This window comes from Ciconia boyciana, chromosome 6 (assembly GCF_034638445.1).
Source record: "Ciconia boyciana chromosome 6, ASM3463844v1, whole genome shotgun sequence".
Taxonomy (NCBI): Eukaryota; Metazoa; Chordata; class Aves; order Ciconiiformes; family Ciconiidae; genus Ciconia; species Ciconia boyciana.
The window spans coordinates 66367316-66383844 of NC_132939.1; the positions used below are offsets into that span (position 1 = coordinate 66367316).

Genomic DNA, 16529 nt, shown 5'->3' on the forward strand with positions numbered 1-16529 from the left:
TTTGCTTGGCCAACAACAACCTTCAGGAACAGCATCCAGTCCAGAATCGAGAACTTCAGAGGAAAGACCTCCAGTTACTGCACGGGTTTGCGTCCGTCACTGTCCTTCCTGATAAAACATTTGAGTTCACTGTGAATTTGCCTGCTGTGAGGATCCACGGATCCCTGCCATGCCAGGGAGGGATGAACTACAACACTTAGGCTGAAAAAAAAAAAAACCCAATCCCTTTCTACATGATAACGCATTTCAGGTGTGACCTCTAAGGGTTTTCCAGGGCTAGTTGTTCTGAAAATCAGATAATAGTCTTTCCTCATCCCTTTGATGAAATAAGAATGCTGTTTCTGTCCTTAATGGGTCATGGGACTCTGCGCTTAAACCTGCCAGTAACATAGGAGTTAGGATTTCTGGTCGTGCAGTGTGAAACAGCAGCTGTTGAAGCTGTTCAGCGATGCAGAAACCCCACAGGAGAAGAGAAGAGCAGGCAGAACGAAGGCGAGGTGACAGAACATGCCGGGCTTGTGAAAGGTCCCCGAGTACAAGCACACAGCAGTACAGAAATACCCCTGAAAAGGGAAGGGCTAAGAATATTCTGAATTTCCTCAGCTGCAGTCTGATGCAGTTCAGGAAAATGACATCATTGCACCACCACGAACACAGGCTCCGTAGGAGTTTAATCTCCCCTGCATATCCTTCCCACTGCGAACTACTTACGGACACGAGTAATCCCTCCCAGCTCCACGGGACTTGCGCCGATGGCAAACTCTTCCCTCAAGAGCATGCCTCGGTAGGCTCTGGCTCAGTTCTTACTGAGGCAAGACACAATCTGGGTCACGGAGCTGCATCCCAATTATTCAAATAATAAATGAAAATAAGCAGCAGAGCTTGGGTCTGAATGTTCTTTACCCAGGCATGAGGATGGCTCTCTGTGCTTTGCAATGAAATTGTTTCTATTTATCAAGCCTGTAATCACATCACAGATTGTTAAAAACAATTTGTAAGTTAAGAACAGGGATATAGCAGGCTGGTCTCCAAAAACTGCATTTTTATCCATTTTGCTTTATTAAGCACAACTGTTGCAATCATATATACTTTCTGAAGTCACTCAGAAACCTACCGATATCCCAAATCCTTGCCGAAGACTGCTCCAGACGGGTCAGCCTCGCATACTAAGTATCAGGCTCCATTGCTCCCCCCTTGTTCAGCCCTGTAAGGAGAACCAGACCGCACCCACAGGTTTTCTTGCCAGAAGCAGCTGGATCCTCGAGTCGCCCCGTAGGTGTTACACCTTGGGAGAAAGGCTACGGTGGGGCGGTTTGGCTGAGCAGCGTACCGCACAGCAGGGCCCCGCTGGAGGGGATGCTCTCCACTCGCATGCAACCCCGTAGTCCTTGGTCTCGCTGCAGGGGAGATAAAAAGGGCTTGGTAAGGGGGAACAAATTAGAGGGAAGTTCCCAAACGCTCAGGAAAACAAGGGGAATGCTGGTATCGGAGGAATCTGCTAGGGAATGAATATCCCCAAGGATATTAAACCATTCAAGGATCGTAGGCTTGTAGAAGTAAGCAAGAGAAGAATCCTAAGACGTAAAAGAATGCTAAATACCAGACACAATGGGAACACATGTATCTAGCTATAGCGTTTAATCCATTTTTCCAAGCCCAAGCCTGACAGATAGAACACAACACAGTACATTCTGAAGAACCTGGTTCTGTGTCATGGCATACCCTTCTCATCCTCAGGCTGCCGCAGAAAAGCTCTTGTGCATGGTAACTGCAACTTGTTTGACCTGGAAATCCAGAAAACATTTGGGCTGGAGACTCTCACATCAGTGCAAAGAGGCACTGGCCAGGCCCCATCGTGCTTTGAGGACTAAGAAAGGATCTCTAAAAGACCAACCTCATCCCAGGACTGTAAAGCAACCATTAACAACTACTCACAACCATGCCTGTTTATTTTTCTATGCTGTCTGCGTAGCAGCCACACAGCTCATTGAAGGAGGAAAAAGGCAATTTACAAATACACCCGCCAGCACCTCTGGAGAGAAATCATCCATGGTAATACTATCAGATCACTGTTACCAACCAGCAAAGCCTTACCTATGACACACTAACACTTTAAGCAGTGATTCCTGGTGGGGTTTGGTTTGTTTTTTTTTTTTGGAAAACCATTAAGATAAAAAGGACTATGTCCTACCGTGTGCCAACTCACACTGTACATTAAGTTAAAGCATATATGAAACAGAATGACGAAGTCATGCAGAAGCTTATCTAAATGCCATAGCACACTGCTCTGTGTTAAGTTTCACCGCAAGAATGTTTCTTTAAACATACGCTTAACTTCTAGAAACACGCTTCAGGAACCACAGCAGGCAGTTAGCAGACAGCACAGGGAAATCAGCCACAAAAACCATGGTTGTGTCAATAAAAGACTCCACCACCCCCAATCACTTTATATATATGTATCTCCCCAAATTGGAGATAAACAATTACTCCTCGGAGTAGGATTTAAACCTCAGTAATCAGCAGGTACCAGCAGGGTCACCATTTGGTCAGCGAGTCGGGTTCAGCACGTTGGCGGCACGTTTTGCAGAATTTGAGGCCAGGGGAAACCCTTCTCCCAAGACGCGATGCTGCTGAGATGCGGTCGCACTGCCTGGAGTGCCCACCAGGAGCCACAGCTCTGCGCGCAAAGTTAATTCACAGCCGTGTGATGGAAGGATTGTGAGAACCACGACAAACCAAAACCAGCAGGACTAGCAGCAGAATGGAAGCGTATATGTGTGTTTTCCCATGGGAGCACTCCTTCTCCTTCAATATGTGAAGTTACAGCACTGCTAAGAGCCTATTAGCCAACAGTTCCTAAATATAGTGTTAATATCCAAATGTACTTTTTTTATTTCCCCCTTAAGCACTGAACTCTGTATTGCGTTTTCATTTAATACATATTGCTGCGGGACAATGAAGTTTAATATTTCTGATGGTGGGAAGGAGGGCAAAGAAGTGACCTTATTTCCATAAGAGACTCAAGATTTCCTCACACTCATTTATAATTCTTACATGGTTGAATTCTTTCTTGGAGGAGAGATACTGGGAGAGTTGTTAGCTCAGCACTATTTGAGAATTACAGGCAGAAGAGTTCTCTGCTAAAACTCTCAAAACAGGACCATGTCCAGGGGAAATACTGTTCCAGCACCTTTGCTAAACAGCCCCAAACCATTTCCTCACGGGTGATTCAAGGGTGGAGTATTTTAATACAGAATTTGGCAGAAAAGCTTCCATAGATGTTTCCCACAGTAGACTGTCCTTCATTCTTCTAAGCATATTTAAAATCAAAATATCTTAAAACAAATTCTCTCAACAATGTCATTTACTGTACAGATAAATAACAAAACTCAGTAGGCTACAACTCATGACAGTATAGAATTTCTGAAGAAGAGGACAAAATAGCACAGTAGTTGCCAGAGTTAAGTTTTTAAACTATAACTGGACATGGTTTTAAATAGTGTTAGTACCTACCACCATACTCCCCCAAAACATCAACATTGTTCATATTTAATAGTGTTACACACAGATTACTTAATACAAAAAAAAAGCCAAGGCATACATATGTACTTGAAATAGATGAGGAGAATCCTTGTGTAGCATTTAGGTGCTTATTTCTCAGTAGAAAAAGCCCTCTTCATCAATGGTGGGGGTGCTTTTCCAACATCAAACATCACTTCCAGTGGGGGATTATTAAGACAGCACCAGTCAGGTATGCGGCCTGTCTGGCTGTAATATTCTTTGGACACAGACCGGCTCCCAAGTATGTCCTGAAGTGCCCCAAAAATGGCTCCTACGTTATTGGAGGGAAAAAAAAAAATGTTGCATTAATTTGATGTACTGAATTTCTTTTTCTGCTTCTTCCCATCAAGAATCTCAACTGCCTTTTTTTCAGCTCTGTCCCAAAAATTAAAGGAATGAAAGGATCTAGCCGCCTTCCTTTTCAGTAGCCCAGCTAGTCCCAAATTGCTTCTGTTTATGTTCCTTGAAAGTAACTGAAAACAAAGAATCATCTAGTCTCTGCTGAGAACAAAACTGGCCTAGCTGACTTGCTTCTTACGACAAATTTCCCTAGAAGTTTTTATTTTAAGCACTTGAAACACACCACCTTGTGTTTAAGGCAATTTCCTCTCCCCAAAAAGGGAGTCACACAACACCCACAAGAAGTTTACACAAGCTGTGAGAAGATTCAGACCACAGCAGCTGACTAGCACTGCCAGTGAAGAAAAGTATCAGAGAAACTTGGTGCATAGAAATCATTCTTGTTTGCTAATCCTAAAAGTAGGCTCAAAAGGTTTTAAAACTAAAATCTGATAAACATTTACATTTCAAAGCATATGGAAATAAAATCTACCTTTACAGTTAAAGTTAGTTCCTCATACATACCAGATGGGCTCAGCTTATTAACCAAAAGTTTAGAAAAGCATGAATTCTTATCAAGCTCAGAACCTTCCTTAAAAGAGTTGCTACCAATGGAAAGCCCTTCTTCTTCCCCTAACAGCAGCCAAAATGCGTTGCAGAGTAGCTGTATTTGTTATTGGCAGCTGGGAATAGCACAGGGAGTTAGCAGCCTCCGGCCTCTCCATAGTTCACAGCTCCTCAGTCAGTAATTAAACTTGTTTTTTCACTAAGCAGCTCTTCCCACTCGCAGCAGGTCTCTGCTCTGCCTGATCACTTTGCTGGTGCCACCGTACGGCAGCAGCCCTGTACTGCACTTGAGTCAACCCCTCATCTTCCACACGGCTGTTGCAAATGTCACCTGTTGAAAGCTCCCTTAACCTGCAGTGCCATTCTGCCCTCCAAACGTCCCTGAGGGAGCTTTACTCCGCAAGAGTTCTTCCAGGAGGGTATAACAATTCCACAGAGCTCCAATGCAGCTTAATTTCAATAGTTCGCCTAAGTTTTACTGCTATTTATTCATTACAAAACCCACTCAGAAGGTTTGTTTTTCCACTTTGTACCTTTGCTTACCAGCTGTTTTCATTCTTACCTCCCAGCCAGGCCACGCAGTTGGGTTTGGCAGGTGGAGTGTGAATTCTGAAGGTTTTAGTGGCAAGTGCTTCTTTGTATTTTGGTTTCTCTACCAGGTATCTGATTTCAGCCATGAGCCTGTGAAGGAATCCTGGCAGCATAGCAGTGCCACCAATAACTACTAAGTTCTCTGCCAACTGCTTCCTGGTGTCTATGGGACACTAATGCAAACAGGAATAAAAAACCCACAACACTTCAACTGCAGTTGCGTGAACAAGCATCCAAAGGTCTGTTAGAAATTCAGTCAGTTTTTCTATGCACTTCAATTGCTGTTTTCTCATACTTAGCTGACACATAACCGACATAATTTTTTTCCCTAGACTTCCCAAGAAAGCCAAGCTTAAGGAACTGCCCAGTTAAGGCTTACATGAGCACACTGAGTCCCTGCAAAGCCCTTCAGCTGAGACAGGCCAAGACAACAGAGGGCAGAGGTGTCAGTGACAGTAATTCCCATGAGTTCTGGGAGAAGATGTGCCGGAGAGAGGTAAAGCCTCAACCAGTACTCTCAGAGAGGGAAAACTGTCACATATGAGATTGACTCTTTTTAGATCCATGTGGGAGAAACGTGCTACAAAAGTCTCAGTGGCAGAAGAGATTTCTGCTGGAGCTTGCCTTAGGCATCAGATAACCCAACTAGAAGACACAAAGGCATGAGAAAAGCAAGCTTTGTCAGTTCTGCCCCTCACAAGCAGATCTGTGCTATCCCTTTGAAAAAGAATCCAGACTGCTGTGGTCCTCTTGTCCAGCAGAAGTCGCTGGATGCTACTTAACACTTACAAATTTAACATTTGCCTTTCCTCTGGCCAAAGAGTGGTACAAGGTAAATGCCTAGAGGTACAGAGGTGAGGGGTCCAGGCACAGATCTTGTTAAACAATTTGTTTTCATAAGGAATTCTAATTGAAACATTTGTCATGTCATCCAAGCCTACAGCTCTCCAATAAATTATGTCTCAGCAAACTAATTTAAATGGCATCAATAACTACAGGAAGTCGACTCTAATTAACATGCATATACCACCATATAATGAAAATTTCCATTTAGAGTGGTTTTCTAATCCATTTTTTCCTAAATATAATAAGAAATGAAGCGTTCGTATATGCCAAGAAATTTTTCCATAATATATCTAATACACTGCCTGCAATAGAGATGTCCAAATTAATTTTACTCTGTCTTAGGTAAACCAGCAGTCTGCAGAACTCAAAGTCTAACTCTTAGCAAAACACCTTGAAAAAAAGAAGAAACAGAATACCTGTGTCATTTCAGTTTAAGCAGTGTAATCCCTATAACACCAAGTATTAGCTACTCCTTTGTCATTACGTATGTAGAGCCTCACTCTCAAGTAAACACAAGCTAGTTTATTACTTTTGCTGAGGGGTGAGCACTGCGTTTCTTAGAGAACTGTCCTAGCCACGTTGCAGGATACCAAAGAGCAAGAAAACAATCACAGAGTGGATGACACATGCTGACTTACTACCCTATGGACATTCATCATGTGGCAGAACCCTAGGAGTCATGCTGTGCTAAACTTTTTAAACCAATCACAACCTGCAGTCAGAAGGGTGTTACTCTAGAAAGAGTCATTTATAACAGCAGGTTCTCTAAGGCTGGAGGCATTCAATAAATTGTTTATAATATAAAGATACCTGAATCAGCGAATCTAAGATCAAAGTGGCAACAGATGTCTCTTCATTATCCTGTTCAAACAGTATTTCAACAACGGAGTCTCTGTTGAAAAGACAAGAAATGAGTGTTAATGAGAAGCAATACTACACTATGAGCTAACACTCACGAACAGCAGGGCTGGAAATAACTGCAGACTTCCTGCTGCCAACGCATCATCACTACTTCTTCTGTCATACAGTCCATGCACCAGGCAGTGCCCACAGGGAGAAGACAATGCCCCCTTCACTTCACTAAACCTGTCTCATTATCCTGCATCAATACTCCATTTCTGTTTCCCCCATCCCTCCAATCTGTTTGCTCTCATCTTCAACTGTGAGCTCTCTGGGAGAAGCTGACACCTCTTATCATGGGCTTGCGCTATGCCCAGCACAAAGTCTAAATTTAAGAGACATTATATTTAAGAGACAAATTAAAAGCATATGCAAGTGTTTCATTAAAATTCAATTTTATGAAAATGTATATGCTTTTAGAGTTGAAAATACATCCTCCTAAAGATAAATACTCTGCTATGGTATTTCTCACCTGATGGGGCCAACTACATGGAGAATCTTTTCTCCGTCTAAAGGATAGTCCACATCTGGGGGCGGTGAAGGACGCTAGAAATAAAAACATATGTGCATTATTTTGGAGGCCAAAAAGGCTACATCCACTTCAAAAGGCTAGGATAAGCTTCATTCTCCACCCACCTCAGCACTGCCATCAATGTTGAACTTGGCTGCTTGGATTTTCAGTCCACGTTGAAGATCACTCACAAAACAAGTGCGGACTTCATAAAAGAAAAGAAAGGGGTAGAAGAGAGACTTTGTTGGATCCTTTCATCACCAATAATGACAATCATTTTGCTTTATTTAGAGAAGAACACACACTTCAGGCCCTTGCTTGTCCAAGACATTATCAAATAAATGCAAAGAAAAAACCCAGTCTCTACACTTCAGCAGAGTTCAGACGCTATCTAGACCATGAGTTTAAATGAAGCTGACACCAAAACAATGCTAGGACAGGCAAGATTTCTCTCTCAGACAAGCTACATCAGATTCAAAGAGAGAGGGACATTACTAATCATGCCTTCGGTTACCACAAGGTGCCAGGGGTTGTATTCTGCTGTCAAACACACCACTGCGGGGCTTGCACCACGGCTTCAAATGAGGCATTGCTCATTTTCTTAACAAGCTGTAATCACGAAATATTTTTCCTAGTGCAACTCTTCAGCTCCCTAAGAATTCCAGAGGGTTTTTTATCCTCCAGGCAACACTGACAGAGCACAATTTCATTCGTATCCCAGCTGTTAGTGTTATTATACGCTTATTTATTTGTATCTGGCACAAATGAGTATCTTCTTCGTAAACGGCTGTCACAAAGCAACAATCCTTTAATACACAGGCAATCGTAAGTTCAACCCTGGCATATTATATCCAGTTCCAAAAGACTGCATAAAAACCAGAACTGATCAGAAAATTGTGTTCAAGTCCAGGAATTAGAAGAGCAACTTCCATCTGACAAAGCACCAGCTGCATTTAAGTTACTTGGCATTTGACTGATGGATCGCTTCCTAATTTGGCTCAAGAGATATACACTAGTTGCTATTTTCTATTATTATATACGTATCTGTTGCACATGAAACACTACATAGGAATTCATCCAAGTTCTGCCCAAGGATAGACTCTATTTTTCCTGGTGTAAATGCAGTCCTTGACTCATTTTGCCTATCTGATTAACACGCCAAAGTGTCTTTCATACACACTTTTTTTTTTTTCCCCCCAAAATTGACTTTCAGGCAAATTAAGCCTTCCTAGTTGATTTATAAACAAAATTAACTTAAAATACTCTTATGTCATGATGTTAAGACTGCTTAAATGCTGCATTTGCAACCAAAACATATCTATGGTAACAGGTGAACAGCAGATCTGCTAACTCTACGTCCTGTCTTGACTACACAGTGTACACATTCATACACAGCAAACAAAATGTCCGTAGTTAACAAATGCAACACGAAGTTAACCTGACCTGCTGATCACAGGATATATACAGTAGTGTAACACTCTTTCTGTGCTAGTCTACCAAATGTATTATGAGCTGCATCTTAACAACACATAAGCTAAACCTGAAAGAGGGATTCAACATGGTTTTGGTTTTGCTTTCAAAGAGGAAGAAGACTGCAAGTTCTTCCAGTAAGCAAGAAATATGGTAAACAGCGAAGATAAAATAAATTCCTAAATGTAAAGTATTGCACACTTGTTATTATCATACTCTATTGCACAATTTGATAAACTAGAGTTTCATGAAGCAGGAAATTTTACCTTTTATATCCTCTACTATGTCTTCTGGAACAGAGCCTGAAATAATTAAAAAAAAAAAAAACTTAGAACAAAACCTTTTAAGTAGAAAGAGAATTTAAGAATGAAACTAAGTTTGAATTACATTTAGTACATTAAAGTTTCACTTGGACAGCAGCTTTTAAAGATTTCTAACGAAGAACGAGTATTAAAAACAGAAATAAAAAGTTTGTCTTCTCTCAAAACATACTGAAAAATTACTGCAGAACTTTTATCTCAGCCTTCATTCAGACCTGCTGTTATGAGTGGCTTATCATAAAAATAATACACTTGTTAAATAAGGAGAAAGAAATCATGAAAGTAGATCACACAAAATGCGGTGAATACTAAACTCATTTTATTCACTGTTAGGATTAATCCACTTTCCCCAGTGCATGTTCACAGCACATATGCTACAAACAGACCTTACCCATCACAGATGGAAGGCTTTGTCCTTTGGCTAATCCTGTATCAACTGTGCACTGCTCCAACAACTGATATTCCAGCTCCCTAAAACATCGCACATGAAGTTAGTTAAAGACAGCTATTAAGTCAGGCTGATTCTCTCTATCATGCTTAAGGGACAGTATTTATTCTCTTCAGTTACATTCTTCTAAATATAAACTGAAGCAGATCTGATTTCCACAGCTTTTACTACAGCAACAAAAGCCAAAGAGCGGTAACTTTAAAAATCGGACGCTGTCACAGCAACAGTTACGATTTCAGTTATGTTCAATGGGAATCTTTGGTCATTAGTCAAATATGAACTTGCACAAAGAAATCATTAGTAACTTGGAATGTATAACTGTGAACTTACTTGTGGATAGCCTTTCCTCCCAAAGGAAGAGAACCCCAGCAGCTCAGAATCGGAATTCCCTCATATATCTACATGAAGATCAGGAAATTGCCCTTTTTTGTTGTGAGTTTTCAGTCTGTTGGAACTAAATGCTTTTTCCCCTCAACATTCTCTTGCATTAGCTATTTGAAAAACTTTCTAACTGCTTTTCTCCAAAACTAATTTCCAGTATACAAAGGCTGGAGTTATGAACCACCCTTCCCAAGTTCTGAGGGAACACAGATTTAGCATGTCAGCTGTGCAGAGATTCCCCAAGTCATGATATCTTACAGTCAAAAGCTGGACTGGCTGATCTGTTCCTATTACTTTTTAGCACACTTGAAGTCTATAAAAATACCATCTTGTCACGACAGCCTTATTGATGAAAATTTTGTTTGTTTGTGTATTATTAAAGGATACAGGCAGCACCAAGCTTTCTGCATATCCACAGTCTAGCACCATGGCAGAATTGATCCCAAGTGTCAGGAGAGACATTAGATGACTTGGAGCAAACAAAACGGAAGGTACCTACAGGGAAACAAAAAGGACAATTGACAGAAGGGGGGGGGGGAAGAAACAAATCACCCAAAGCACTGATGCTTTCCCTGAATGTCATATTAAAAGCAAAACCCAAACAACTGTATCTTGAGGTATCCATTTTTAATTTAGTTTTTAAGGTAGTGTAGTAATGAACAAAATACAACAGGATTCTAAATTCATCTTATTTGTGGTACATGCCAGTGACTTCAGTAATAATGAATCTGGGAATGGGCTTGTAAGAAAAACAAGTGTTAACTATAGAACTCATCTTAAGTCATAGATCAGGTTTCTTATTGTCATTGAAAAGAAATTAAAGAAACTAAAACACAGCTACTTGAAATGTTGTATAAAGACTTGAAGATGTGAACAAAGGCGCCAGAAAACCCATAAAAACGTGCCTTATGACAACACACTGTTGCACACAACCTCACAGAAGAGGCTATTTAAAACACTCTCCCCAAAGCAATGTGGAAACTCAAGTCAAAATTACACCAGCATTACTTCCTTCGCCCAGAATTCCATAAATCAAGTTTCCTAGATAGTGACAGTTCCTTTAATGGAACACCTTAAAGTGTGAATTAAATGAGCAATTACAGTAAATCCTGCACTTAAGGGCAACATTACTGATACTCAGCCCAGAGACACAAGTTGTAATATTGACCCTGTATTAATACGCTACTCTTATTCTTTGCACCGAATGGAAATACTAGCCAGAGAGACTTAACTTCACATCAGTATTAGCTGGCTTCTTAACCAGTTACAAAGTCTCTCCACCAAAATATGACTTTCCAAGTCAAGTTATTTTTGACAACTAATTTTGCATGGGTGTGCTTCATCTGAGACATTTTTTTTTCCTGTAAGGGGATGAGCAAAAAAAACCCCTAATGACTCAAACCTTTCCGCAATTTCAAGTCATCAGAAAATTTTATCAATAGTAGGAAAGAATTATGCAGAAGGTTAAGATTAGTTGGTAAACTGTGTTGTGGAAGCACAGTGAAGAAGTACTGCAGACAAACTAGTTTCACCACTTTTTATAGAAGAACCCTAAACTTTGTTCTATCTGAATTGAAGAAATATGGATTCAACTTCCAAAACGTTTTCTGTTAGAACTAAGCAAGAATTAGGTTCAGACTTCTCTTCAAAAAGACTGATTAAGCTGAGTAGATAATAAATTTCAGGTAAGCTCTTATCTAAATGAGTACAGCCAGAGGTTAGATCGCATGCTAGGCAAAGATATTGACTCTGGTAGAAGTCATGAAGTTTGCTGACAGAGCACTAACAAGTGTTTAAATATAAATTCTGGCCTCAGGCTGTGCTCAATGGGGATTATTGGATCTGTCTGGAACAGTGCGATGTGAGCTGTATTTTCGTACAAGCCAGAGAAACCTTTCAGATTCTTGTTAATAGCTCCTGTTTTGCGGCCTCATGAACAGTCAGAACGGAACAAAAACGGCCTTTAGTCCAATCTCCAAGTCCTACTTCCCCAGACAACCATCAGCTTTTTTTCATCTTCTTTCTGCCTCTCTCATTCTTTTGGCATTATTTGCATTTCTTTGTCCACATCTGGTAGTGATTGTAAGTAAAATTTCTACCAGCAAGTGCTATGCTGAGCACAGACAGTAGTCGTGTAAAACACGTACCTCAAAATGCTTGAAAAGGACTTTCGTGAGCGTGTCTCTGAAGTGTGACGGGCACAAGACAGATTCTATGATCACAACACGGCGGTCTCTGGGATTCACCAACAGATGTCTAAAAAAGGCAAGACGTGTAAAAAAAAACTGGTAAGTTTAAGCATGTATTATGAGACCTACTTTATTTTCATATACCATTCTCCTCAAAAATCCTAAAAATTTGTATTTAGATAGCATTTTCTACAGCAGATCCCAAAGTCTTTTTCACAAATTTAAAAAAAACAACACTTTCCTAAAAGAAAGTTAGGAAACTGAGTTACAGAAAACATGTTGTAGAGCTATCTGCCAGCACGCTGTAGTTCTGAACGTGTGTTATAAATTTCTAAATCGGTATAAAGAAATGCAAAAATAGGCATGTGTAACAGCCATCAACGACTTGTCCAGTGTCATACAGTGTGTCCATAAAAGAGAAGGAATGATGATACAGATGTCCTGATTTCAGTGGAAGAGGATGGAATTGTCCTGATTTCAATTACAAAGCAATGATCAAGGACAGGGAAAAAAAAAAAAAACAAAACCACAACCCAGGCCAGAAGATCTGAGGCATAGAAATTAAGTCCTTGTTTCCCTGTGTCAAGCGATGATTTTTACTGTGTAAAAATACAGATTGGAAGTAAAGAGATAGGACTAAGTCCAACTTCATTATTCACTAATAAAATTCACTAAAATTCACTAAAAACACAATAAAAAGATGTGTTACTGAGGTAAAAATATTCCACAGGTTAAGATTCCTCCTTCCAAACCACTGTCAGGTGGAGAGAGTTCTGCACCTATATAAAATGAGCTTCAGCCCTACCAAAATCAGTACAACTCCTTAGGTAATGACTTTCCCCTACCAAGTCCTTTGTGAGTGCCACAGTTAAAAGGCAACTTATCAAATATTTTTTATTTCTAGAGAGAAACTGACGCTGCAGGACACTAACTCTTTGTAATATAACCTGAATCTCAGCACCCCTGAATTTCTCCTGCAAGAACACAGCCAGGCAGCCACCTGCAAAATCTTGTTTCTGTTTTCTTACTCAACTAGACAGCAGTCTCCGTTCACACTTCTAACACCTCAAGGTACTCAGAAAAGAGCTGCAGAAGGCTTGAATAACTAATATCCAAAGTATCTCTTACCTGAAATACAGCATATGGATAAATTCCTTCAGATACGAATATAGCTCTTCTGTATTAATATTATACTGAACAACTTTGACAGGCTGTAAAGTAAAAATATCCACAGTCAGCTTAAATACTAGGCAGTGATTACGTATAAAGAAATATACATATGATATACATGACAATATATTATATCTGAATGTATATGATCTGACATATAAAAATAAATACTCACTCTTGCCTGATTTGCTCTATGTCCTTAACAATGCATCTCATAAACTCATCCTATAACTAAACTCCAGAGTTTATTAATGCTAATTTTTTGTACTGGTAACTTATCTCAACATTAGTTTTCCAAAGCTGCCATCCTCTACTAAAAAAAAAAAAAAAAAAAGCATATCTAGGCAAAGAAATTACTCAATAAATGCCCCAAAGATAAGATGCATGGCTGATGAGTACCAATTAATATCAGTGTTGGTATCACACTTACTTGTATCTAGTGACAATCTTCCAATAGCAGCAGTTATAAGATAATGAAAAATAGCTTATGATGGACAGAAAACGTATCTGCAAATTCTTTCTATACCATAACATACCAAAAATTGTAAAGGTAAAACAGTTCGGGTAAAATAGTTTACCTTTGCGACATCGGGTTTCTTTATTTCGCTAGGAATAATGCATCTTGGTCCTGTTTCTCCTGCAAAACCACACCTAAAAGAAAATGTTGAAAACCTTACCATTTGAAGTCACTGTTTAACATACTGGGCCTAGGAATCATCAAAGAGTAATTAATTAGGGATATTTCTGTGACTGCAAAGAGGTGTTTTGCATATAGCCTTTCTATCTAGCCATTTTTAATGAGAAAGATTTTATATCTTTTTATTGACTCCCTCTCAGCAGCATAAACAAAACACATTTTTTCACTTCCGTAAGGACTGTAATACTTGACTCTGATGTGGCTCCTGCTTTTCACTGAGTAGAGTTTTCTGTTTACAGTCATCCACCTGCAACCTTCCTTACTGCCTATGACACTTCCAAAGAAATACCTTCCTGTGTCCTCCATATGGGCCCACAGTTTTACTGAGGCTCTCAGTAAACACAGGCAAGATTAAGTTATCACATCGTCTTTAAATCCTCGTTTGCTGTGACGTTTATTTAGAAGAAACAAAGGACAAAGACTTAATGACCACCATCACGCAGGTCCTGTGGCCTATTTCACTGCTGACCCAGCATCATTCCACTTACACTTTTTTTCCTGTTTCCAACTTGTTTAATACTTTGAAATGCATTCTCTTCACAAGCACCCTGGGTGATTTAAGGCATTACTGCCTCAAGATGACTAGTTACTACTCCAGGACTCCAGGCAAAACATGAGAGTTCTGCATCCAACTTAGATGCAACATAATAAAAATAGTAGCAACTCCAAAACAAACTTTTTGGAAACCCGTCTGGTTTTCATAAAGAGATTGCACCTTACAAGACAGAAGAACCATGGAGTCAAGAAGGCAAATGAAAAACAAAAGCAATTCAAGATTTGATTTTAAGAAACCCAGTGCCACCTCCATTAAGTACAAACATCAGAAGAAAACTATGGTAGAAAACACTACTAGAGAACTATAAAGCCACTGGAGTTCAAGTACTTTTAATGCAAAAGGTCAATTAATACTTTATTTTGGTATTTGGCAACTGTTAACACGTTTATTCAAATCATTTCAGAAAAATTCTAAAATAAGACATAATTCAGAATTTAATTTTTTTCTTTGGCCTCCCAAACAAAGACTTGTGCGGTCCCAGCGTGTCCCTGTCCTGTATACGCAGTTGTCCTTGCCTGTCATCCTGACAACTTTTGAACTTTTGGTTAATTTCATCTTTATTTGGAAAAGGAACGATGTCTCTCATATAATTAAGTTACCACCTCTTCTACAAGAATGAAGGTTGGAAACAGACCCTAAAAAACACTATTCAAGCGAAATGCTTTTGCATTAGAGCATTTTATTAGACAAATAATGCCCATGGGATAAAACCTCACAAGCGTCCCAAATTTGGGAAAAGCTTGCGATGGGTGACACGACATGAATCCACAAGAAGCCACAAGTGGAATCACTTGTCTCCATCCATGAAGGCTTTATTAAGTCCTCTCCGTAACCACACTGCAGCAATTTCCAGGTAACGAAGCCTGCCTGCTGGTCTCCAATTACACAGTCACTTGAAAAAATGCAAGCACAACTTAATACAAAACCAAGTTTGGACAAGAAACCCTGTTCCTGCGATTCCTGTCTCTTTAGACAAGCAGAGACATCCTCAGGGACACAGCCACAGGCACGGGCCTAGCCTAGCAGAGCGACATATATTTGAAGAGGTGCTTCAAACCTCAAAGGGGTTTGAAAATAATTTTTTTTTCTGTGTGCAGGCCACCTCTCCAAATAGGCCACTGAAACCCAAAGGGTATTTCCAGAGTATTTTAACCACGAATGTGGGGCCAGGTTGCTTAAACGACCCTTTTCTGCAGGGGCTGTGTGTACCTGGGAGATGAACGCAGGGAAGGGGATCGGGGTTTCTAACCCAACGGGGTATTTTGACACGGGGCGGGCAGAGGCACCGCTACATTTTTGGCCCACGACATAAATACCAAATACTGAGCATTTCTCCTGCCATCTCGAGTTACGCTGGTTTTTTTACCTAAATCACGAGATTAAAAAATAAGGCTGTTACTGTCGGCTCTGTACCACACAGATCACCACAGAAATGAGATGAGGGGAAAAAAACTCCACACAACTATTTATCCCGATGGCAGGCCCGCCCCGCAGCCGCGACACTGGCTCCACGGCGAAGCCTGTCGCGACAGAAAGGGGGCAGACGGGGCGGGAAGCGCGGCGCCACTCACTTGGTGAAGGCCTCGCCCAGGTCTATCACCACGGCGGTCTTCTCTCCGCCGCTGCCCAGGCCCTCGTAGAGCGGCATCGCGGCCTCCCTTCACCTCAGGCGACGGCGCGACGGGGCCTTCCTCCCGCCCGGCGCGGAGCGGCGCGACGGGGCCTTCCTCCTCGACGGCGCGGCGGGCTGCCCGCGGCGCCTGTCCGCCCTCCCGCCCCGCCGCCCGCCCCGCAGCGCTCCGAGGGGGCCAGGAGCGCCCCGGCTGCGGCGTGCGCGGTGCGGCGCGGCCTCCCCTCAGCTCCGCCCCGCGGCGGGCAGGGCCTCTGCCCGGGAGAAGGGCGGTTGTCCCGCGGGATGAGGCCCCCAGGCGCAGCCGGGTGATCCGGGTGCCGGCGCGAAGGCGGGGCGGGGGCTGAGCGTGA

At 41.3% G+C, this 16529-nt stretch overlaps 1 protein-coding gene across 2 annotated transcripts; it reads right to left on the reverse strand.

The window, feature by feature from the left end:
• Window positions 1-1623: 1623 nt before the first annotated feature.
• Window positions 1624-16254, reverse strand: ACTR10 (actin related protein 10). Of its 2 annotated transcripts, none has more exons than XM_072866162.1 (13): window positions 16118-16254; window positions 13872-13944; window positions 13252-13334; window positions 12082-12190; window positions 10322-10429; window positions 9884-9951; window positions 9497-9576; window positions 9052-9087; window positions 7441-7520; window positions 7277-7350; window positions 6715-6796; window positions 5030-5231; window positions 1624-3832 (listed from the first exon to the last, which is right to left on the reverse strand). In XM_072866162.1, exons 1-13 carry the CDS (start codon window positions 16192-16194, stop codon window positions 3651-3653), a joined length of 1254 nt encoding a protein of 417 aa, XP_072722263.1. In that variant the 5' UTR covers window positions 16195-16254; the 3' UTR covers window positions 1624-3650. The 2 variants fall into 2 exon arrangements, with proteins under 2 accessions (XP_072722263.1, XP_072722264.1); XM_072866163.1 differs by having other exon boundaries at window positions 13872-14000; window positions 16118-16239.
• Between the last annotated feature and the right edge of the window lie 275 nt (window positions 16255-16529).

What these genes read in the sequence shown, in the direction of transcription:
- ACTR10 (XM_072866162.1), bottom strand. Translation starts at nt 16,194, where the DNA reads ATGCCGCTCTACGAGGGCCTGGGCAGCGGCGGAGAGAAGACCGCCGTG. An exon ending in GGAGGAAAGGCTATCCACAA is followed by an intron (nt 9,577 to 9,883) that starts GTAAGTTCACAG and finishes GCGATGTTTTAG; the next exon opens with GGAGCTGGAATATCAGTTGT. An exon ending in ACATTGATGGCAGTGCTGAG is followed by an intron (nt 7,351 to 7,440) that starts GTGGGTGGAGAA and finishes TTTTATTTCTAG; the next exon opens with CGTCCTTCACCGCCCCCAGA.